This window comes from Pseudopodoces humilis, chromosome 18 (genome assembly GCF_049639895.1).
Source record: "Pseudopodoces humilis isolate 2021_Gansu_Grassland_sample_001 chromosome 18, ASM4963989v1, whole genome shotgun sequence".
NCBI classification, from domain to species: domain Eukaryota; kingdom Metazoa; phylum Chordata; class Aves; order Passeriformes; family Paridae; genus Pseudopodoces; species Pseudopodoces humilis.
In genome coordinates this window covers 992062-1016484 of record NC_142217.1, presented here as the reverse complement: position 1 = coordinate 1016484, position 24423 = coordinate 992062, and the positions used below count along the sequence as shown (strand labels likewise).

Below are 24423 nucleotides of genomic sequence, written 5' to 3'. Positions count from 1 at the left end.
CACCTTGGGCAGTACAAGAACCTGGCCAGGGCTACACCCAAGATGGACCAAAAATGGTCACAGAAATGGACAACTCATCACGAGGTCTCACATTTTTAGAAGTTTAGGTCCATCTGCATATTTGGGTTCATTGTTCAATTACAGCTTCAGATGATGAAGTCCCATCCTTCTTGTTTTCTCTCTTCAGTCCACCCTTGTTCATGCTTTTGGGCCTGGAACCTGTAATGACTGTCCTTGGTATCAAGCTAGAAAAGAAATTGTTTTGTCTACCTACTCTGTGAAGAGAGCTCACTAACACTTAATAGGAAGTTCAAAACTGCAAACCTAGGCAAAGTGGAATATGAAAAATATGAAAGCTAAAACTTAAGACATCACACCCTGAGTGGCTGTGGAATCCAGTAATTTTGGGTGGGACTGAGTAGTTTTCAGTGGCATTGAGTGGTTCTGAGGTGACAGATTGAACCCTCTTATCTCTTTGAGTGACAAGAAATGGAGACAACTCCACCAAAATCCCCAAAATCCCCAAATACTCTCAAGTATCTTCTTAAATCCCAGATTCCCTTAAAGCACTAGTGAAAAGTGAGGCTTTAGATGCCTTTGATGAATTCATAGGTTTTGCCCCAATTTTGTCTGTTTTAAAGGAATGCAGATGAATCAAAAGATAGAACCAAACCAGAATGACCACCAGCCCAGTGTGTTCCCAACACAGATCACTGGGAACGTGGGTCATCAGGGCTCTGCCCAGCGTGGGTCCTCTGACAGGATGGAGCTGGGGCAGCACACAAAGGTCTTCCTGCACTTGGGGCACTCACAGGGCTTCCCTTACCGGTGCCTCCGTTGGTGTCTGGTCAAGGTAGACCTGTCTGAGAAGCTCTTCCCACACTGGGGACACTCGTAGGGCCTCTCCCCAGTGTGGATGCGCTGGTGGGTGATGAGGTGGGAGTTTTGCTTGAAGCCCTTCCTGCACTCGGGGCAGCGGAAGGGCCTCTCATCCGTGTGAATCCGCTGGTGCACGAGGAGATCAGAGCTGGTCTGAGACCTCTTCCCACACTCAGGACACTCGTAGGGCCTCTCCCCAGTGTGGATCATCTGGTGGATGATGAGTTGGGACCTCTGGCTAAAGGTTATCCCACACTCCCCACACTCATAGGGACGTTCCCCAGAGTGGGTCCTCTGGTGGCAGATCAGATTGGAGCTCTGGCTGAAGCTCTTCCCACATTCCCCACACTCGTAGGGCCTCTCCCCAGTGTGGATGCGCCGGTGGGTGATGAGGGTGGAGTTGAGCTTGAAGCCCTCCCCACACTCAGGGCAGCGGAAGGGCCTCTCATCCGTGTGAATCCGCTGGTGCAGGAGGAGATCAGAGCTGGTCTGAAACCTCTTCCCACACTCAGGACACTCGTAGGGCCTCTCCCCAGTGTGGATCATCTGGTGGATGATGAGTTGGGAGTTGAAGCTGAAGCCCTTCCCACATTCCTCACACTCGTAGGCCCATTCCCCAGTGTGGATCATCTGGTGGCGGATCAGTTTGTTGCTCCATGTCATGGAGTTACTTTACCTTTAAGAAAGTTTAAGTTGCTGGGATCTGCCTGGCGTCTTTTCTCCTGACCAATTATCGGTCATTGCTGAGAATTGACAGCAGTTTAGGCCATTGAAAAGTGGGATCAACTTGTGAACCCTACCTTAAAGTGTAAAACCAGAGCTCTCTTGGTTCTCTTTTTTTCCTGGCTGGGAAGGGCGGCAGAGCCCCAGGCTTCCCGCTCCCTGCCCAGGCCATGCGGCCGGGCGGGGACTGGGCTGGGCCCAGCGTCTCCCGGCCGGGGGATGCGGGCCCTGTGGAGGGGGTTTTCTCCGGGCTCCGGCCGGACCGGGCCGAGCCGATCTCTGGCTCGGCTGCAGGTTTTTTGCTGTGGCTGGATTCACTGGAGACTGCTGAGTGAAGAAGGAGAGAGGGCTCTGGGCCTGCAGCGGGCTGGGCGCGGCGCCTACACTCTCCAGAGCAGCCATGAGGCACTTTCCATCGCAGACGGCTCCAGCTCCTGCACTGGCCGAAGCCACAGAACTACCTACAACAGCCTGGGCAAGATTTTAACTCTTTCATTTCCCAGATGAGACTTGCAGATTAATCTTTTTATCCAGACAGAGAAAAGAGAGTGATCAACATGAAAAGAGACTTTATAAACTACTAGTGACAGGAAAGAAAAGAAAAGGTAGAGAATTAAGAAGATGCTTTAATTAAGCTGAAATATCTTTCTGTTAAAACTATGGAAATGGACAATAAGGTCTTGAAAACGCTCCTTTAATTCATGACAGTATATAGGGAGGAATAGAGTGTTCAAAGTGTAAATTTTGAGTAAAAAGTAGAGTAATTATGGCACAGTGAAGTGCTGGAGGATTTGAAGCCTTGAGAGGCAATGAGAAAACTGTTTTCTGGTGAAGCTCACGGAAACAGATGAAGAAGACTTTTTTGCCTTTGAATAACTTATCCTTAAAAATCCCATCCCTAGACTCATGGCCCATACACACTTGAGAGTGATGTGAAAAATGGGAGGAGAGTTGGGCTCTAATAATAGCAGCTCTGGGCAGCTAACATTAGAGCAATGGAAAACTATAACAAAAATAGTTTTTCTTGTGAGAGACTCCATAAATTAACAGGAAGAAACTTCTGTTTCTCTATGAAGACTGGTGAAAAGACTGTAGCAAGAATTGGGACTGTTTTAACCATCAAAAGTTCCAAAGGTTTTTGTCTCTTTTGTCATGTGAACAAGGGAATAGTGGGTAGACAGGGGATGAAAAGGTTTTTCTGGAAGTTTATTCTGGTGTTCTTATTGTAGTTTGTTAATAAACTTTCTTTTTTTTCCCTTTTAAGTTTTATGCCTGTTTTGCTCTTGTTCTAATCCATATCTCACAGCAAGAAATAAGTAATTTTCTTAGTTATTGGTTTAAAACCACGACACTCCACCTGAAGCTCTTCCCACACTCCAAGCACTTGTAGGGCTTCTCCCCATCCTGAAGCTGCTCATGGACCACCAGCTCAGAGCCCTGGCTGGATCTCCGGCCGCCTTCCCGGCACAGGGTGGGTCTTTCCTCCTCAGAGCACCCTGGGATGGGTTTGGAGTCCCTCCTCCGGCAGGATCTCTGAAGTTTTTCCTCCCAATTTGATTCCTGCACTGTGGAGCTGCTCAAAATGGCCTCTTCCACAAGGTTCTGCCGTGGGGATTTGTCCTCCCTGGTCTCCATCCTCAGCTCCTTGTCTGGGGGAGGAAGGACAAGGAGAGGATGGGATTTGCCTCCGTGCCAGAGGGAAGGGGAAGGAGATCCCCCCAGTGCGTCCCCGGCAGGACGGCGTCGGCAGCGGGGTTGTCCTGCAGCCGGGGGCCATGCTGGGCTGGGAGATGGAGCAGGAGAGAGGGGGAAAGGGGCACTGACTTCCTCCTCACCTGTCTGGGCGTCCTGGGGCATCTTCCTCTTCCTCGCAGCCTCCTTCTCCATCTGGCCAAGGTTTGGGAATGGGAAATCCTGGTTTGGGGAGAAATACAGTTCATGAGCACATTGGAATAGGGTGTTCCTCGTGCCCAAGTCCATCTCTAGAAATCACAAGCCTTCCATAAAAACCTCCCAAACACCAAGATTCAGCCCTGAAAATGCCTTCCAGGAGTTCCCCATCTCTGTTTTCTCCCTTTTGGTGTTCAGGGTTTCCTCCTTGTCCCAGCTCCATGGGGTCACGTGTGTACTGGGGGTCCCCCGTCTACTCGGTCCCTGACCTCTTCAGGCTGCTGGGAGTGCCAGGAATCTAAAAAGTTTCCCCAGTTCCATCTCCTCAATAAGGGATGCTGGGATTCCCCATGGTCCCCCAAGGGGCATTTGCTGCTCAGCTTTGGAATTCTTCATTCTCCAAACATCCCCCTTTCAGAAATCCCAGCCCATGATCCCTGCAGGATACCAGGCCTAGTTCCCCCTCCCTGTGGGGAGATGTCACCTGTGGGATTGGGGGATAATGACCCCACAGGTGGGGGGCTGTGAATTCAGGGAGTGCTCGACCTTGGGGTTCCTTCTCCTTTACCTGATCCTCCTTTGTCCCTCCTTTTCCACTTGCTCTGCCTCTTCCTCCCTCCTCCCTAAGCCCACCTCCTTCTCCTACTTCCATCCCTTCTCACTCTCCTTCTTCACCCCTCCTCTTCCATCCCTCCTCCTCCTCCCCCAGGAGCAGTGACACCCTCGGTGCCCCGTTCCCAAACCCCTCACAGCCCACGGCAGGAGCGGGGATGGAGCCGGGACAGGTCGGGATGGGCAGCGCGGGGCTCTCAGCTGCTCCCACCCGCTGGGGACGGGGGGAACCCGGCCTGGGGAAAAGGAGAGGGAAACTGGGAAAATTGGGGGCTGCAGATCCAACCTGGGGCTGGCTGGGGACCCTGGCTGGGGACTGCCAGCCCTTGGGGCTGCTCTGGGGAGATGTGGGAGGGGGGAACACAGAGAGGGCTGGGGGATCCCAGGAGTGGCAGCACTGGCAGGGACTGGTTTGTACTGGGATCATCCTGGCAGTGGCTGAGATTGCACTGGCTGTGTACTGACATCATACTGGGATCATACTGGGAGCAGCTGGGCCCACGCCAAGAGAGACTGTGATCACACTGAGGGACACTGGAATCATACTGGGATCATACTGGGATGATACTGGCAGTGAATAGGAGCCTACAGGGGGAAATTGAGACCAGGTTGGGGGCAAATGGGATATACTGGGAGTTACTGAGATCATGCTAAGGCTGACTGTGAGCACCTGTGAGCAACTGGGGTCATGCCAGGAGCAACTGGCAGGAACTGGGAGTTCCTGGGTGCATGCTGGGGGTAACTGGAAGCAACAGGACTTATACTGGGATGAACTGGGATCATGCTGGAGGTGAATACGATCATACTGGCAGGGAGTCCAACTCCACTGAGGCTGACTGGGAGTGGTTGAGAGCAAATGGGATCATGCTAGAAGGAACTGGGAATATGCCCTGCGCTCCCCAGAACCCCGGGATCGCCCCCCATATGTCCCATGTGTCCCCCAAACCCTCCAGGATCCCCGAGTGCCCCCTCAGTGCCTGTTCGGGACCCCCCAAAGCGTCTCTGGATCCCCGAATGCTCCCGACCCCACAGATGCCCCTTCCAGCCACTCCTGGGAATTCATCTCCCATCATCCCAGAGCACAGCTCCACGCCCAAACCTCCTGCCGTGCCCCGCGCCCAAAAGAGCCCGGTTAGAGATCCCCAGGTTCCCCCCAAGTGCTCCCGAGCCGTATACATTCGCCCCGAGCACCTGCAGCCATGGCTCGGACGCAAAAGTCTTCTCCAAGCGCTTCCCCACACCGCCAAACGCGCCTTCCGAGCCACTTCCGGAACTACAGCTCCCATCATGCTCCGCGGCGCCCATAGAGCGCTATTCCAGCCGGGACTCCATCTCCCGTCATGCTCCGCGCCTCACCGGAACCCATTGGAGCTGCGCCTACAACTCCCGTGATGCTCCGCGGCCCCGTTAAACCGTATTATACCGGCGCCTACAACTCCCATCATCCCCCGCGGCCCAGAGATCCCCTGTTACAGCCCCCCAAGTGCCCGCCCGGACCCCGAAGGGCCCCCAGATTCCCCTCCCTGACCTCCAAGTGCCCCCCTGGACCCCAAAGTGCTCCCCCTGACCCCGAATTGTCCCACAGAATCCCCAAGTGCCCCTCCAAGTGCCCACCCGGCTCCCCCAAGTGTCCTCCAGACCCGCAAGTTCTCTCTAAATTCCCTCCCCAGACCCAAAACTGCTCCACATGTTTCCCAGAAAAGTCTCCGTGGACCCCAAAGTGGCCCCTTTTACTCTGTCTGAGAATAATTTAAAAATGATGATCAAAGAACTAAAAATAGGAGTAATTAGCATAAAGAGGGAGAAATAGTAGTCAATTAATTAATGAAGGGAATTGTACTTTGAACCAAGGACCAATAATGTTTTTAAATGCTAAAAATCTATCAATTCTTTTATATAAATATAAAAATTAGGTTATAAAAATACAGAATAAAATTATTATAAAAATTAAAATTTTATTTTTATTAATTTATTAGATTTTAATAATAAAGAAAAGTTGATAAATGTTTTCAATGCTTTGGGATGTCAGTCCCAGGTGGGCGATGTCAGACATGCTGAGGCTCGGGGTGAGGAGCAGGTTGTCCAAACAGGGGCAGCCCACAAGGGGCTCATTCTTCTCTGTGACCAGACCTCCTAAGGAGACATTCAGCATCAAGATCACTTGGGGAATGCTTCTGTCACCTCTTCTCTCAAGTAGAAAATTAAAAAAAATATCCCCTTGATTGTGAAAAAAAAAAGAAAAGTGGTGGATTTTCAAATCTTCCTCCTTAACAGAACTCCAAACTGACTCCAAGCAGCTGCACAAGCCTTGGACTTGAAGACAGTGGAAGGAAGAGAAAGAGCCCCCGAGGCTTTCTGTATTTTAATGAACCCCAGGGTGCATTTGGGGCTGAGTCCAGGACCCTCAGGCACTGAGAGAAGGTTGAAGCAGCTGCTCAAGGAGTCAGAAGCAAAACTCCAAGTCCCTTGGAGCATCCCTGGGCCCCACTGACTGCCGGCTCCTGGCACACTCAGCCATGGCATGGTCCAGTCTCACGCTGGGACACCTCCTGCACCAAAATTCTACCCTGGCAGGGACTTTTCTTTCTCCTCCCCTCCCGGCTGAAGCTGCCAAGCTGCACTTTGGGGAGGTTTCCTTCTCTTCCCACTGCCAAGGAAAGCTGTGTCTCCTGCTGTTCACAGACAGAGAAGGGCTGCTGGGGGATGTGGGGTTTGGAGGCTGCCTGGGGTACAGTGGCCATGAAATCACCGAGTTTTGAAATATTCTGTGAAAGAAGGAGGGGCATCAGCAAAACTCCTACACTGGACTTAGGAAGAACAGACTTCAGCCAATTAAGGTTGCAGATTTGAGGAGTACCAAATCAGCTACTCAGTTTTTTTAAGGGAAACAGCTTTTTAAAACAATGGATTCCCGGAAGAATGGACACACTTCAAGAAAAAAGACTTGAAGGAGCAGGAACAGCCTGTCCCTCTGTGACAAAAAATGAGCTGGTGAGGAAAATGACCGACCTGGCTGGGCAGGGAGCTTTTGGAGGAACTCAGGGAAAAGATCAGGGTGCATCACCTTTGGGCAGAGGGACAGTCAACTCAGGAAATGTCTAAGGATGTCATTAGGTCATGCAGAAAGAAAAGTAGAGAGGTGAAAGCTCAATTAGAGCTTAACCTGGCTGCTTCTGTCAAGGATAATAAATATGTTTTTATAAATACATTAATGGCAAAAGGAAGGCTATGGACAACCTCCATTCCTTATTGGGGGGGATATGGTTACCAAAGATGAGGAAAAGGCTGAGGTACTCAACACCTTCTTTGCCTCAGTTTTCAATGTTAAGACAGGTTTTCCTCAGGACAAGTGTTCTCCTGAGCTGGTAGATGGGGACAGGGAGCAGAAGAGCCCCCTGTAATCCAGGAGGAAGCAGTCAGAGACCTGCTGAGCCACTCAGATGCTCACAGGTGGATGGGATCGGATGGGATCCATGCTAGGGGGATGAGGGAGCTGGTGGATGAGCTCCCCAAGCTGCTCTCCATCATTTCTCCTCATCAGTCCTGGCTCACTGGGGAGGTCCCAGAGGACTGGAGGTGCCAGTGTGAGCCCATCCCCAAGAAGGGCTGGCAGGAGGCCCTGGGGAACTGCAGGCCTGTCAGCCTGAGCTCGGTGCCTGGGGAGGTTTTGGAACAGATCCCCTTGAGTGCCATCCCACGGCACCTCCAGGATGGCCCAGGGGTCAGACCCAGCCAGCGTGGCTTTAGGAGGGGCAGGTCCTGCCTGACCAACCTGATCTCCTTTTATAACCAGCTGACCCGCCTGGTGGGTGCGGGAAAGGCTCTGGATGTGTCGAGCTGGACTTCAGCAAGGCCTTGGACACGGAGAGCCACAGCATTCCCTGGAAAAGCTGCAGCCCACGGCTTGGACAGGAGCACTCTTTGCTGGCTGCAGAAGTGGCTGGAGGCCGGGCCCAGAGAGTGGTGGGGATGGTGCTGCATCCAGCTGGTGTCCAGTCCCTGGTGGTGTCCCCAGGGATCTGTGCTGGGCCCAGTCCTGGTTAATATCTTCACTGAGGGTCTGGCTGAGGGGGTCGAGTCCAGCACTCACAAATTGCAGATGACACCAAGCTGGCTGCGAGTGGGGATCTGCTGGAGGGCAGGACAAGGAGACACAGCCTTAAGCTGCACCAGGGCAGGTTTAGGCTGGACAATAGGAAGGAGTTCTTCCCAGAAAGGCTGATTGGGAATTGGAATGGGCTGGCCAGGGGGGAGGTGGCAGAGTCACTGTCCCTCTCCAGTGGAGTGGGGGAGTGACATCAATCTCTGTTTAATAACTGATTTTGCTTTAAAACAATTGCTTCAAAATTGCTTCCTGTTACACCCTGAGTGTCTGTGCTGGTTTTGTATTAGTTGATATTAGTTGAGGAGGGAAGAAGCCACCCATGCAAATGATTTTTCTAGGAGGGGGCTGCTAAGATCTTCCTCTGTGCTTAGCAAAACCAATGGCTGGCTGGCTCTGAGAATTGACACCCTTTTAAACCATTTAGAAGCTGGATCCTCCTGTGTGAAATCCCCATTTTAAAGACAGGCACGCCCAGGAAAGCTCTCTGTTGTTTCCAGCTGTGAAGAGTTAACTGGGTGCTGGTCAGGCCGGCCCTGCTCCAGCCTGGCCTGCACCGAGCCGGGCTCCGCCAGGCCCCGGGAGCGGCTCTGGGCTGGGCCAGGCCCCTTCAGCACGGCCCGCGCGGCCCCAGCGGCTGCCGGGCACAGGGAGGGGAAGCCATCGGCCCGCAGCTGCAATTGAAGGGAGCAGGGGCCTGGGACCAGCCATGTGGGCAGAACAGCCACGACTGTTCTGGCCGGGCCCCCTGAGATCTTGGCACAGCCCCAGCATGGCCTGAAATCCATCACCGTGACTGCTTCGGCCACTGCCCGGCAGAAACCATCATGAGCATCTGCAGGTCTGGGTGAGATATTAACTCTTTCTGTGCACAGATGAGACCTGCAGACCTCGATCCTCCCCTTGGGTGAGAGGAAAGGACAGAGTGGGAGACTAATGCCAGAGGTATGGTAGGCTACACCTGTCTTCAAATGTCATTGAATTAGAGAAAAACTCTCTCCAGGGAAAATTATGCAACACTTTGCCTCACAACCCATCACTCTTAATTACAATGAGTGGTAGGTCTTAATTACAATCCAATTAGAGCAAATCAACATGGTGTGAATGGCAAGAAGAATTTGCTTGTCAACAGATGAATATGTCCCACTCAAGAATGAACAAAATGTGCCTTTACTTGGAAGAAAGTAGACATGGAGCAATGCAGTATTTGGGTTTTATCCAGTGGTAAATGGGGAAAGAAGCTGTAACAACTCACCTGTTTTACAGAACACAAGTACTGATACACCAATAGTGCACCCACATTGAAGGGATCTTGAGGACATTCCTTTATTTCTTAACAAGGAATGGGCAGCAAAATGCTGGTATTTATCTGAACTGGAAGCCATGTTCCTCTCCTGTTTCTCCTTGAGCACACTGTTCTCTGCAGACTTCACTGTGCAGCCCATCAATCCTCTCTTGGCCAATAGCTAAATGGCACAACTACCAAAACACAGGTGCCAGCATCATCACCCCAGCATTATTCCAGCACTGCTTTGATGGTGCACAGGAGCACAGAATGGCTTGGCTTGGAAGGGACATTTAAAGGCCATCTAGTGCAGTGAGCAGGGACACCTTTAGATCAGGTTGCTCAGAGCAGGAGCTTGAATGTCAGCAGGGATGGATGCCCACCTCTCTGGGCAACCTGTGGCAGGGTTTCAAAACCCACAGTGTAAAAATGGTCTTTCTTATGTCTAGTCTGAATCTACTGTCTTTTAGATTGAAAACATTCCCCCTCAGTCTTGTCACAACAGGCCCTACTAAAAATTCTGTCCTGTCTTTTTTACAAGCCCCCTTAAAGTACTGAAAGGGAGCAATCAGGTCTCTGTGGAGCCTTCTCCCTTCCAGGCTGAACACCCCCAGCTATCCCAGCCTGTCTCCAAAGCAGAGGGGCTCCAGCCCTCAGAGCATTTTGTCCCTCCTCTGGACCAGCTCCAACAGGACCATGTCCTTCCTGTGTTGGGCACCCAGAGGTGGATGCAGTACTCCAGGTGGGCTCGCACCAGAGCAGAGGGGTGGTGGAATCACCTCCTTCAAGCTGCTGGGCAGCCTCCTTTGGAGGCACATGGCTGGCTCATGTCCAGCCTCTCACCTTGCAGCAGCCACAAGTCCTTCTCAGCAGGGCTGCTCTCCATCCCTTCATCCCCCAGCCTGTGAGATCAGCTGGGCTGGGACCCTGTCATAGCCCTTGGACAGAGCTGCTGGGCAGGATGAGCTCCCTAGTGAAGAAGGCAGATCCCACTCCCCACACAATTCCACCCTGGCCATGAGGTCACAGCAGCCTGTGGGGTGACAGCAGGCTGAGGTGACAGCAGGCTCTGAGGTCACAGAGGTGCCAGAGCCCCGTGGTTGCACAGCACCACAAGGAGCGAGCAGTCAGTCCTTGACCACGACTGTTGTGGCAGCAGCGGCGGCGGCAGCAGCGGTGCTGACATTGGGACAGCGGTGTCAGGACAGTGGTGGCAGCAAGAGCTGCAGGACTGGCAGTGGGCAAGGCACCATGGCCTTTGCTCTGCGCCTCCTCCTCCTGCTCCTCCTGGCAGTGGCCCTGCCTGACAGGGCTGCCCAGGCTGCTCCGTGGCGAGCACGGCAAGCAGGTGAGCCAGCGGCCTGGCTCCCCTTTCCTTGGGCAGTGCTCCCTTCTCCCTGGGAAGTGTTGGGGATGGTTTTCCCCAGGGCTTTAGGGAGGGTTTACTCTGTGGGAGGGAGAGAATCCTCAAGGGCCCTGGGGAGGTCCTGCTGCTCATCCAGGGATGTTGAACAAGACCTGCAAAGAGGGTGGAGAGTGACCAGAGCCAGTCCAGAGCTTTCCTCAGGCCCCTCTGCAGCTTTGGCCATGTCCATTGACATCTGGCTCCCACAGCCTTACCTGACTCCGTTGCAGTGTCCAGTTCCCTAAAACAGAATGGGATCCCAGCACACCATGGAATCATCCTGATCTGTGCTCCCTTCTAGATTGGGATCGTGACATGGAGCATCTGAAAGCCCTGGCACATAATGGTTTGAGATCCATGGAGAATGTTGGAGGCAAGTTTTCAATGTCCCTTTCTGCACAGAACAATCAGTGTCAAGGTGGCAAGAGCTCACTCCTGTGCCATTTCCCTTAAGAGTCTGAAGGTTGATGGATTCTGGAAACCTCGCCCTGCTCCCTTCTGGAGCCCTGAGTGATCCCACAGCATTGCTGTCAGTGGGAGGAAGGAGCATTTAGCTGTCAATCCTCTTCCCATGTTTAATGCCAGTGTCTCCTTCCGTGTGCTCTGTGCAGCCACAGAGAAGAGCAGAGAGGGAAGGGGCCGGGCCCAGGGCTGTGCCCCGGGGCTGTGTCTTGTGTGGCTCCTTTGCCAGCCCCAGGGAGCCTGAGCTGTTTTGGCTGCCGCTGCCAAGCCCTGGCCCTGCCTGGGGCTCTGTTCAGAGCTGCTGGCAGCTCCAGGGAGTTTTTTCTCTCCTGTCTGCCATGCAAGGGGCTCCTTCCATCCCGTTGTGGGGCCACTGCAGGCACGTGGTCCCCCTGCTCCTGCTCCTGAGTGGAAGGTGGAGAGGAGGGAGTGCCTTGGAGGGCACCAGTCACCCAGGTGCACTCACTGCCACTCTGGCCTGAAGGAGAAATGGAACTACTTTCCATTAAGGTCCTCCTAGATGGAAGAACCAAGACACAGAAGACAAGAAATCCCTGGAGGCATCCCAACTTCTGGACAAGATGCTGAGTGATCTGGAGAGACGCCGTGGTGGGTCCATGTCCCTCAGCCTTCTCCTGAGACTCAGCAGCCGGGGGCTTTCTCTGCACATCTGGACACGCCATGCCCGGCACAGCAGGAAGAGATCCATGGCAGCCTCACTGCCCTGCTGCTGCTTTCATGCCCTGCAAGGCTGTTTCCCAGCCTGGCCTGGCTGCAGCTTCTCCCCAGCCTCTGCAGGAAGGCATTTGGCATCAGCTGACAGGGTTCCCAAACTGCAGCAAGGGTCATAAACAACCTGAGATCCCCTGCAATTTCCCGGTCTTGGGCTAGATCAGGTGTAGGGGCTGTTTGGAGGAGGGAGGGCCCTGGCCCAGCCTCAGTAACCTGGGTGTTTTCCTTGTCCTTATCCATGATTTTGACAAGTATTGCCTCCTGAAGATACCACCTCACCTAATGGCGAACAGTTCTATCTTATCCAGCTGTCCCTTTTCCTTTCTCAAGTGCTGGAGCAAATGTCTGTGCAGACGATGGCATATGCTAGAGGAAGCAATGTCTCTGTGCCAGCTCCTGATGCAGGAAAGGAGGAGATGCCAGGCCCAGGCACAGGAGGTAATTGCTGTGCTGGGCTCAGCCCTCGGTGGGGCTGTGTGCCAGCAACTCTTCCCCCATGGCTGGCCCTTGCATGGCTGAGCAGCAGCCAAAGCTGGAGGTGCTGCAGCTTCCAGGCCTCTGGAGCTCATTCCCAGCCCCTGGGAATCGGGATTCCTGCACCAACATCCATCCCACTGCAGCTGCTCCCAGAGCTGGCCCTAAGCATCCAGAGGACCAAGACACAGGAGCAGCCCCGAGCAGGAGCCCTGCTGTGAGCCCAGGGCCACAGCCAGCCCTGGCTCCCAACTGGGCAGGGGCTGCACTGGCCCCTGACAGGGCCTGGCTCTGTCCCCTTGGGCTGGGGGAGCTGTCACGGAGCAGGGAGGGTCAGGGGTGGCAGTGGCTGCTCAGGGATGGGTTTGGCCCGTGTCCCTGGAAGGAGCCACTGCCCAAGCAGCTGTGCTGTCCCCCGGGCTCTGCTCCCGGCCTTCTGGGCTTTGTTGGGTGGCACAGCCTGTGCCAAGGGACAGCAAGGTGCCTGCAGGCCCCAGTTCTGGGGGAAACAGAGAACGTCCTGGCTGTATCCAGCATGCTGCCAGCTCAGCAGTGGAGCACAGCACAGGCTCACGCTGCCCATTGCTCCCACAGAAGCGCTTGGCAAGTCAAATATAAATGCTGAGAATCCACTGAGCATCCCAAGAGTGTTCTGCCTGCAGGATGTGCGCAAGTCCTGCATGATAGGCACGGTAGTGATACTGTTCACAGTGCCCCTTTCCATGGTCCTCTGCTATGTTGGATTCCGGTGGTGGAAGGACAAGAAACGGTAAGTTGTTGTTCATCCCCACCCTCCAGCTTCTTGAAAGGCTGCTCATAGTCAGGAGACATTCCCAATGAGGCTGCTGTGGACTTGTGGCTAGGCCTTGGTTGCCCAAATAACTCTCCCAAGAGTTCTGCTGCTGCCCAGGGCTTTCACTGGCCTCTTAATTGCTGGGCCTTGTCCTGGGGAGCCCGCTGGGGCTGCAGCCAGTGCTGGCTGCCACTGAGGCTGCCTGGCCAAGAGCAGCCCCAGGAGCAGCAGGCAGAGGCAAAGCAAGGTGGGCAGGAGAAAGAGCGGGGACGAGACTGTCCTTGAAAGGCAGAGGTGCTCTGGGGCCCGCTCCTGGCCAGGGACCCTGCCCAGAGCCATCCCCTGCTCTCCAGGGCCTTGAGGGGCAGCTGTCCAGCTGGGCCAAGCTGTGCCAGCAGCTCCAGCCGTGCTGGGGAGCCTTGGCAGCTCTGGGCCCTGCTGTGCAGGAGGGTCCCTGTGTGCCAGCGGCAGCTGGGGGCCTCAGCCACCTCCTCTCTCCACAGTCGCCCTGCTGCAGCTCCAGCTTCCCGGCCAAGAAGGCACAACTCTCCCTTGCCCCCAGGGAGCCCAAAGAGTGTCCAGTTTGACAGCTCTCAGACATGGCCTCAGAAGGAGGAATCGTTCCAGAAAGCAGAGCACCAGCACTCCGTGCCTCCTCCACGGCCCCCCAGCCCGGCTGTGAAGCAGAAGCCCCCTGAGATCCCCCCACCTCCTCCCCTCCCGAGCCGGCCACCCTGGTCCAGCTAGGACTGAAAGTGGGCCAGTCACGGCAGGCCTTGGGCCACCAACAGCTTGGGGCATCTGCTCTTGGCTACAAATAACACATTACCTGTGGGTAACAGCCAGAGGCAGTTTTCCTACTCTTTTACTTTCAGCAGGGAAGGGCTGAAGATTCTTCCCATGCCCTGCCTCATCCTTCACTCTTTTGATTCTCATATAGCTAGGTGCTTGCTGAATCTTTTCAAATAACTTTATTAAGACTTCATGTTTTACCCCACCTACCAATGGAAAAAAAGAAAAATTAAAAAAATTCTTCAGTTTAGACTTCATTTTTACTGTGCTTGGGCCTCTCAAATTTTGAACAATTGATTTTCCATGGTACTTCTTCCCTTTTCCTTCCTATCTACCAAAAGTTCATCTGGACATGAAAATCAACAGAATTACTGAGATTCACCTCAAAACCCAGAGGAGAATCTGTCACAAAATATTCTCTCTGTGTACTGCACAACAAGAAATATTCAGAGGAAAATACTGTGGGAGCTGAGGCTCGTGGAACTCCCAGAATCCTGAGCCTGCAGAGGAGGCAAACAGCCCTGGCAGTGGCTGAGGGGAATTCTCCTCACAGACTCCTGGGAAAGTGTGTCACTTCAGGAGGGGAAAGCTTTTAAACTTTGCCTTACCTTCCTCCTGTGCTAAAATGTAAGGCCCCTCCTGAGAAAATACTGAGCTACAAACAATTCTCTATTCCTCAACAAAGATACTCAGGTGCTCGACTTAAAGAGTAAAACTAAATGTGGTTCGAAATTTCCCATCAAAGCCCATTTGCAGAGAAACCCCACCATATGTGAGCAAATATTTATTAGCACCAGTTCACTCTAAAGATTGGTCCTTTTTTGTCCCAGAGAGAATATTAGAACCATTTGCTCTTGACAGGACTCCTTGGATGGCCCCCAGACCTGGCTCCTCACCACGCCTTGCCTGGGCTGTTCATGCAGCCTGGTAGCACCTCCTGACTTTGCCACCCTGTTCTGACCTTGGGCATGGCTGGTGCCACGGTCCCCCCTGGTGCCATGGTCCCCTCTGGTGCCACGGTCCCCTCTGGTGCCACGGTCCCCCCTGGTGCCACGGTCCCCCCTGGTGCCACGGTCCCCTCTGGTGCCACGGTCCCCCCTGGTGTCATGGTCCTCTCCTGGCTCGTGGCGTGTCCCTGCTGCTGGAGGAGCCCTGCTCGTGCTGCTGCCTGTGTTCAGCAAGGCTGGTACTACTCCCCAGCCAAAGAGAGACTAAAGTCACTGCTTTTGGCAGCTCATTGGAATGAGTTCAACACTTCCTCATCTCTATCATAGATAAAAACCCACATACTCCTAAAACCCACATACCAGCAGTATAAAGTAACCTCTTCTACATAGGTGAGGAGGCCTGAGCAAACAGAAGGTCGGCTTTCAAGCACATTGCGTTTTTAATTTAGTGGAAGCACTCGGTCGTTCACAAGCCTTATTTGCCAAACTGGACTGTGTGATGCTATTCTTTTGCTCATGTTAAAGAGGAGCCAGGGAGAAATTAGCTAAGAAATCAGAAACATTTGAGGCTCAGGCCTGGCGCACAAATAGAGCAGGGTGGCACCTGCCCGCTCTGCCCGCATCCCTTTTTCTGCCAGACAAAGGCAGACGCAGCTCTGCTGGGGGCACCATGGAAAGGGTTCTGATCTGTGCTCCCTTCTAGATTGAGATCAGAACATGGATTATCTGGAAGCCCTGGCACATGGCAGTTTGAGATCCATGGAGAATGCTGGAGGCAAGTTCTCAGTGTCCCTTTCCACACAGAACAATCAGTGTCAATGTGGCAAGAGCTCACTCACATCCATTGCCTCCTGAAGATGCCACCTCCTGTAATGGTTAACAGTTCTTATTGTTGTGGTGTTTTTTGTTTGAATGGTTTCTCCCATTATTCCCCTAAGTCATTGGTTTGCGCCTAGTTTGTATCCTCCTACCCACCTATCAAATCCTGCCTCAAGCCTAGCCCTTGTTTGCTCATATTCCCTGCCTGTCATTACACCCAGTTGTCAGTCTTCCCTTAGGCCAGCCTCCTACCTGAACAGCCCCTTTGGAAATCCCCTGATCTCCAATTCCCCATTGGCCCATGTGACCCACTCTGCTCCCCTTGTTTCCCCTCTTGTATTGTTGAATGGAACCTTCCACTCCTCCCATAGCTTCTTCCTATTGGTTAAAGTTTTGTACCCTCCCTCTGGCCTCCCCCATATAAAAACCCCCACACAGTTGTGTTCTCAGTCTTCAGTCCCTGGACCCTCCAGTGGAGTAAAAGCCTTTGGAACCCGTACTGGAGGTCTCCTCCTCATCCTTGTCTCCACCATGTGCCTACCAATATCCTTGTGCCATGGAGCATTTGCTCTAAGCCGCACCTTGGGTCACCCCACTCCCGAGTGTCACAATCCCCTAACACAAGTGGGAGTCGTGAGAGGTTCGTTTGATCTCAGATTGCAAAAAGGACGCCAAGGGATTTCAGTTTAAATCACAACAGCAATAATGCATCTTTATTTTAGTGCCAGCAACATGGGTTATGCGATAGAGGAGAGGGAGAGATAGAGGGAGGGAGGGAGAGAGGGGAAAGAGCCAATGTAAAGAGCGAGAAGAGGGGGTTATAGTTACCAACAGACGAGATGGGGTTGCTGGTGTCTTCCTCCGTGGGGAGATCTCTCTCAAAGAAAGTAACTTGGAAAAGTAATTTTTACAGTCTGTTTCAAAGCAAGGGGCAGCTGGCCAAGAGGTGGGGAAATTCCCAGCCTATTGTGATGAGACCCCTTGCTCTGGGAAGCAGGTGTAAGGTACAGAACAGGCCGTTCCTTACAAGTCCCTGCTCAGCAGCAGGAATGAAGGCAGTGTACCATGACAGCACAAGCACACCTGCAAACAATCACCTGGCAAGCTTCCACTTCAACCAGGCCAGAACCCCTGCCCAAAGTCCCTTGGGGTCTTCAGGGTCTTGGTCTCTGTTTTTGCAATGGTTGTGAGGCAGATGAGGGAAACTTCAGACTGTCTCTTATACCCTAGTAACCCCAAATGACACCAATGACCCCAAATCACCACAAATAACCCCAAATTACTCTAAAGGACTCCTCTTATCCCACACCTGACCCCAAATGACCCTTCTGGCCCCACACCTGACCCCACAGGGCACAGACATTTATCCCCTGCTGAGCTCGGTCCTATACAACCCCAAATCCTTCAAAAATCCCCAAAATTTGACCCTGGGAACTTCCTGGACGAGGAGGGTCAGTTCCAGCGCAACGAAGCCTTTGTGCCCTTCTCGGCCAGTGGGCACCCCAAAAATCCCATAAATCCTTGGGGTGGGGTCCTAAATCCTTCTGGAATCCCCAAAATCCCCAAATTCCTTTGCGGTGGGGCCCTAAATTCTTTTGGAATCCCAAAATTCCTTGGGGTGGGGACCCCAGACCCATTTGGGACCCTCACCCCTGAAACCCCCAGACCATTTTGGGACCCCAATCCCAAACCTCCCAGACCCTTTAGGGACCCCCCAGACCCTTTTTGGGGTAGCCCAGACCCTTTTGGGACCCCAGACCCTTTTGGGACCCCGTAGCCCCCAAAGTCCCCAGACCCTTTGGAATCCCCTAGGCCCTTTTGGAATCCCCAATCCCTGAAACCCCCAGCCCCTTTTGGGACTCCCAGCCCCTTTTGGGACCCGCAGTCCCTCTAGAGACCCCCAGACCCTTTTGGGACTCTAGAGACCCCCAGACCCTTTTGGGACTCCCGACCCTTTGGGGTGGGGCGGTGCTGACGCCCCCTCCCCACAGGGCAGCGGCTGTGCCTGGGGGAGGCGCTGGTGCGGGCAGAGCTGTTCCTGTTCCTGACCTCGCTGCTGCAGCGCCTGCGGCCGTGACCCCCGGCACCCCCCGAGGAGCTGCCCACGGCCCCCCTGGAGAGCGGCTTAGCCAACATCGTGCCCCGCTTCCAGCCCCTCCTGCTGCCCCAATGAGACCCCCCCAAATTCCAGACTGCTCCCCAAATTCAGGAACTGCCCCAGGATCGGGACCCTTCCCCATGGCTGGAAAATCGCCCCCCAGATCCTCCCCAAATTCTACTCCCAACATCCCCCTCGCTTCCAGCTCAGGATGGTGCCCTGATGAGACCCCTCCTCAAATCCCACCCCCAAGATGCCTCCCCATCGCTGGAAAATCCCCCCAAATCCACCCCAAACCCCGCCCTAAAATCGGGAATCCCCCCTGAGACCCCTCCCCAAATTCAGGATGCCTCCCCAAAATGCCCCTCCCCATCAATGGAAATTCCCCCAAAACCCAAAAAATCCTCCCCAAATCCCCTTCCCAAAATCAGAAACCCCCTGGGACCCCAGAATTTCCCCCCAAAACCACCAAATTTCTCCCCCAAAATCCCAGAATTTCTCCCAAATCCCCCTAAAAACCCCAAAACCCCCATACCCCCCCGAAAGTCCCAAATCCTCCCAAGACTCAAAATCCCCCCACAAAACTCCAAATTTCCCCCCAAAAATCCCAAATTTTTCCCCAAAACCCCAAATTTCTCAAAACCCCCAAAATTCTCCCCACTCCACAAATTTCCCCCCAAAACCACCAAATCCTCTCAAAATCCCAAATCCCCCCCCCAAGACCCTCAAATTACACCCCAAATTGCCAAAATTCTCCCCCCCAAGACTACCAAATTTCTCCCCAAAAATACAAGGGGTGCTTCTAAACAACCAAATCCCCTCTCGCCAAAATTCCCCTCTGGACTCCAAATTCCCCCCCAAAACCCCCAAATTTTCCCCCCCAAACCCAGGTTTTTTTCCCCAAAACCCCAAATCCTCCCCCTAAAAAACCCAGAGTTCTCCCCAAAACCCCAAATTTCTCCCCCAAGCACCCAAATGTTACAAAAAAAATCCTAAAATTCCTGCCCTAAAACACCAAAATTCCTCCCAGGACCCCCGAAGTTTCCCCCCAAAACCCCAAATTTCCCTCCAAACCCCCAAATTCCTCCCAAAAACTGGGAGAACCTCCCAAAAAAATAACAACCCCTCTTCAAACCCCCCCAAGCTCACAACTCCCTCCCCAAGAATAAACAAAAAAGCTGAGAATGTGTATCTTTTTATTTCACATTTTTCACACCTTGGGCAGGGGTGTAGGGGGGGAAATCCCAGAATTCTCAGGATTTTTCACATTCTTTTGGAGAGAGGGGGTCTTCCCAACTTTTCCAGCAGCCCCCCAGGCAACCGCTCCCCAAAATTCCTGCCCCTCAGCCCCCCCAAATTAAGTGCACATAAATAAAAACAGGAAAAAAAAAAAAAAAGGGAAAAAGGTAAAAAAGAAAAAGAACAGAAAAAAAAGACACCCTCACCCCAATTTGGGGGGAGGGGGACGAAGGTAAAATTGTGGGAGGGGTCGAACCCCCAGAAAAAAATTGAGGGACCGCTAAAAAAATTGGGGGAACCACCACAAACAAGCTCATTTTGAAAAATGCTAAAACAATTAAATAAATGGCAAGGAGGCAAAAAACCTGAAAAATTTGGGGAGGAACCCCCAAAAAATGTGTCAAAAATGGGGAACTCCCCCTTGAATCCAAGGGATTTGGGGGAATTTTTTTTCCCAAAAGCTGTGGGTTTTTGAGGGTGGCAGGGGAGGAGAGACCCCCTGCAAATTCCTGGGGGTGTCCTCGAGATCCAGCAAAGGCACCTGGTCCTGGAGGGGGACAAAAAGGCCATTTTAGAAAAATTAAGGGAATTTGGGGGGATTTGGGCAAATTTTAGGGAATTTTGGGATGGTTTGAGGTCTGGGGGCAGGTCTTGATTTTGCGGGGTCTTGTGTTCTGGGGCCACAGGATCATGTCTAGGGAGGCCACAGTTACCAGGAACAGGCATGGGACACCAACAAGATGGGATTCTGCTCAGGAAAACATTTATTCAGCTCAGGAACAAACTCAGATCCAGAGACAGCCCCAAACAGAGGCAGGGAGATGAGGTTTGAGAACCAGGGTGGAGTTCAAGGTCAGGGACCACTGGGAACACAGCAAGGGAGAAACCCCAGGGGCCCAAACCCAATCAGAAATCCCTGGGCTGCCACCTCACAAGGGGCCCAGGGTGGAGTTTCTCCCTGGGCTTGCAGGGCCCATCCTCCGAGGCAGAGGGATGGAATTCCATTTTGCCCATGTCACTCACTCTAACAACGTTCATTTGAAACTCAATCTTTGCCTCCCTGGGCAGGGGCACCTCACACAAAACCTCACTCAGTAATGGGGTCCCCGTCCCTTCATCATCCCCAAACTTCGGCTGTCTCATTCCAGACCCCACCCCACCTCCCCAATCCCAACCCATCCCATCCCTGCTGGACATCAAGACCCCCTTCCCAAGCTCAATTTCCCCCATTTCACACCTCCCAATCCCCATCCCACTCATCCTGCCCCACTCAATTCTCATCTCACCCCTCCTGATTTGCATCCCACTTCACCCAATCCCCTTCCAGCCCCTGATGCCTTCAGAAGGCTGACCTAGAACAGAGCCCAGAGTTAACAATAAAGTTTATTAAAAGGCCTTAAAGGATACACCTTGGGCAGTACAAGAGCCTGGCCAGGGCTACACCCAAGATGGACCAAAAATGGTCACAAAAATGGACAACTGATCATGAGGTCTCACATTTTTAGAAGTTCAGGTTCATCTGCATATTGAGGTTCATTGTCCAGTTACAGCTTCAGATGATGAAGTCCCATCCTTCTTGTTTTCTCTCTTCAGTCCACCCTTGTTTATGCTTTTGGCCTGGAACTTGTAACGACTGTCCTTGGTTGGTATCAAGCTAGAAAAGGAATTGTTTTGTCTACCTACTCTGTGAAGAGAGCTCACTAACACTTAATAGGAAGTTCAAAACTGCAAACCTAGGCAGTGCAGAATATGAAAAATATGAAAGCTAAAACTTAAGGCATCACACACTGAGGGGCTGTGGAATTGAATAATTTTGGAGAGGTACTGAGTTGGATTCAGTGACATTGAGTGGTTTTGAGGTGAAAGATCGAACCCCCTCGTCCTCTTTGAGTGCCAAGAAATGAAGACAACTTCACCAAATAACCCCACATCCCCCAAATACTCCCGAGTATCTCCCAGATTCCCTTGAAGCACTAGTAAAATGTGAGGTTTTAGATGCCTTTGATGAATTTGTTGATTTTTACCCCAATTTTGTCTGTTTTAAATAGATGAAGATGAATCAAAAGATAATTGAAACCAAAATAAAATGACCTCCAGCCCAGTGTGTTCCCAACACAGATCACTGGGTACGTGGGTCATCAGGGCTCTGCCCAACGTGGGTCCTCTGATGGGGGATGGAGCTGGAGCAGTGCACAAAGCTCTTCCTGCACTTGGGGCACTCGCAGGGCTTCCCTTACCGGTGCCTCTGTTGGTGTTTGGTCAAGTGAGATCTCTGGGTGAAGCTCTTCCCACACTGGGGACACTCGTAGGGCCTCTCCCCAGTGTGGATGCGCTGGTGCCTGATGAGGCTGGAGTTTTGGTTGAAGCCCTTCCTGCACTTGGGGCAGCGGAAGGGCCTCTCATCCGTGTGAATCTGCTGGTGCTGGAGGAGATGGGAGCTGGTCTGAAACCTCTTCCCACACTGAGGACACTCATAGGGGCTCTCCCCAGTGTGGATCATCTGGTGGATGGTCAGTTGGGACCTCTGGCTGAAGCTCTTCCCACATTCCCCACACTTGTAGGGGCTCTCCCCAGTGTGGATCCTCTGGTGGATGGTCAGGGAGGAGCTGTAGCTGAAGCTCTTCCCACATTCCCGACACTCATAGGGCCTCTCCCCAGTGTGGATGCGCCGGTGGGTGATGAGGGTGGAGTTGTACTTGAAGCCCTCCCCACAGTCAGGGCAGCGGAAGGGCCTCTCATCCGTGTGAATCCGCTGGTGCACGAGGAGAGTGGAGCTCCTGTGAAACCTCTTCCCACACTCAGGACACTCGTAGGGCCTCTCCCCAGTGTGGATGCGCTGGTGGATGATGAGTTTGGAGCTGCAGCTGAAGCCCTTCCCACATTCCTCACACTCATAGGGCCATTCCCCAGTGTGGATCATCTGGTGGCAGATCAGTTTGTTGCTCCACCTGAAGCTCTTCCCACACTCCAAGCACTTGTAGGGCTTCTCCCCATCCTGAAGCTGCTCATGGACCACCAGCTCAGAGCCCCGGCTGGATCTCCGGCCGCCTTCCTGGCACAGGGTGGGTCTTTCCTCCTCAGAGCACCCTGGGCTGGGTTTGGAGCCCCTCCTCCTGCGGGATCTCTGGGGATTTTCCTCCTCATTGGATTCCTGTGGGGTGGAGCCACTCAAAACGGCCTCTTCCACGAGGTTCTGTCCCAGGGGTTTGTCCTCCCTGGTCTCCATCCTCAGCTCCTTGTCTGGGGGAGGAAGGACAAGGAGAGGATGGGATTTGCCTCCGTGCCAGAGGGAAGGGGAAGGAGATCCCCCCAGTGCGTCCCCGGCAGGACGGCGTCGGCAGCGGGGTTGTCCTGCAGCCGGGGGCCATGCTGGGCTGGGAGATGGAGCAGGAGAGAGGGGGAAAGGGGCACTGACTTCCTCCTCACCTGCCTGGGTGTCCTGGGGCATCTTCCTCTTCCTCACAGCAGCCTCCTTCTCCATCTGACCAAGGTTTGGGAATGGGAAATCCTGGTTTGGGGAAAAACACAACACATGAGCACACTGAATTAGGGGGTTTCCTCTCTCCAAGTCCACCTTTGGAAGTCACTGGGCAACTGGTGCCCATATAAATCCCACAAACACCAAGTTTCAGCCCTGAAAGTGTCTCCCAGGAGTTCTCCAACTCTGGTCTCTCCCCTTTGGTGTTCAGGGGTTCCTCCCTGTCCCAGCTGCTGGGGGTCATGCTTGTACTGGGGGTCCCCTGTCTACTCGGTCCCTGCCCTCCCCAGGCTGCTGAGAGTGCCAGGAATCTGAAAAGTTCCCCGTTTCCATCTCCTCACTTAGGGATGCTGGACCCCCTGAAGTGCCCCCAAGGGGCATTTGCTGCTCAGCTTTGGAGTTCTTCATTCTCCAAACATCCTCCCCAAAAAAACCCAACCCAGGGATCCCCCAAGATATCTGGGCCACGCTCCCCCTCCCCAGGCACCTGTGGGCTGGGGGGTGATGATCTCAGAGGTGGGGGCTCTGAATTCAGGGAATGCTCGACCTCGTGGTTCCTTCTCTTTTCCTTGATCTTCCTTTGTCCCTCCTCTTCCTCCCGTTCCTCCTCCCTATCCCCACCTTCTTCTCCTACTTCCATTCCTGCTTCATCCCTCCTCTTCCACCCCTCCTCCTCCTCCCTCAGGAGCAGCGACACCCTCGGTGCCCCGTTCCCAAACCCCTCACAGCCCACGGCAGGAGCGGGGATGGAGCCGGGACAGGTCGGGATGGGCAGCGCGGGGCTCTCAGCTGCTCCCACCCGCTGGGGACGGGGGGAACCCGGCCCAGGGAAAAGGAGAGGGAAACTGGGAAAATTGGGGGCTGCAGATCCAACCTGGGGCTGGCTGGGGACCCTGGCTGGGGACTGCCAGCCCTTGGGGCTCCTCTGGGGAGATGTGGGAGGGAGGAACACAGAGAGGGCTGGGGGATCCCAGGAGTGGCAGCACTGGCAGGGACTGGTTTGTACTGGGATCATCCTGGCAGTGGCTGAGATTGCACTGGCTGTGTACTGACATCATACTGGGATCATACTGGGATGATACTGGCAGTGAGTAGGAGTCTGCAGGGGGCAATTGAGACCAGGTTGTGAGGAACTGGGAATATGCCCTGCGCTCCCCAGAAACCCGGGATCGCTCCCCAGAACCCCGGGATCGCCCCCCATAGGTCCCATGTGTCCCCCAAACCCTCCAGGATCCCCGAGTGCCCCCTCAGCGCCCGTTCGGGACCCCCCAAAGTGTCCCTGGATCCCCGAATGCTCCCGACCCCACAGATGCCCCTTCCAGCCACTCCTGGGAATTCATCTCCCATCATCCCAGAGCACAGCTCCGCGCCCAAACCTCCTGCCGTGCCCCGCGCCCTAAAGAGCCCGGTTAGAGCTCCCCAGGTTCCCCCCAAGTGCTCCCGAGCCGTATACATTCGCCCCGAGCACCTGCAGCCACGGCTCGGACGCAAAAGTCTTCTCCAAGCGCTTCCCCACACCGCCGAACGCGCCTTCCGAGCCACTTCCGGAACTACAGCTCCCATCATGCTCTGCGGCGCCCATAGAGCGCTATTCCAGCCGGGACTCCATCTCCCGTCATGCCTTGCGCCTCACCGGAACCATTGGAGCTGTGTCTACAACTCCCGTGATGCTCCGCGGCCCCGTTAAGCCGTA

At 53.7% G+C, this 24423-nt stretch overlaps 2 protein-coding genes across 2 annotated transcripts in view; one reads left to right on the top strand and one right to left on the bottom strand.

The window, feature by feature from the left end:
- LOC102109809 (uncharacterized) overlaps positions 1-24423 on the top strand; it is a 174282-nt gene that overhangs the window by 34136 nt on the left and 115723 nt on the right. The gene's annotated exons all lie outside the window — the stretch shown is intronic.
- Positions 67-24236, bottom strand: LOC148182880 (uncharacterized). Its single transcript, XM_088063827.1, has 6 exons — positions 24199-24236; positions 22679-22760; positions 21490-22492; positions 17240-17243; positions 2960-3012; positions 67-1531 (listed from the first exon to the last, which is right to left on the bottom strand). The coding sequence occupies exons 2-6, from the start codon at positions 22731-22733 to the stop codon at positions 823-825; spliced, it is 1824 nt and encodes a 607-aa protein (XP_087919953.1). The 5' UTR covers positions 22734-22760; positions 24199-24236; the 3' UTR covers positions 67-822.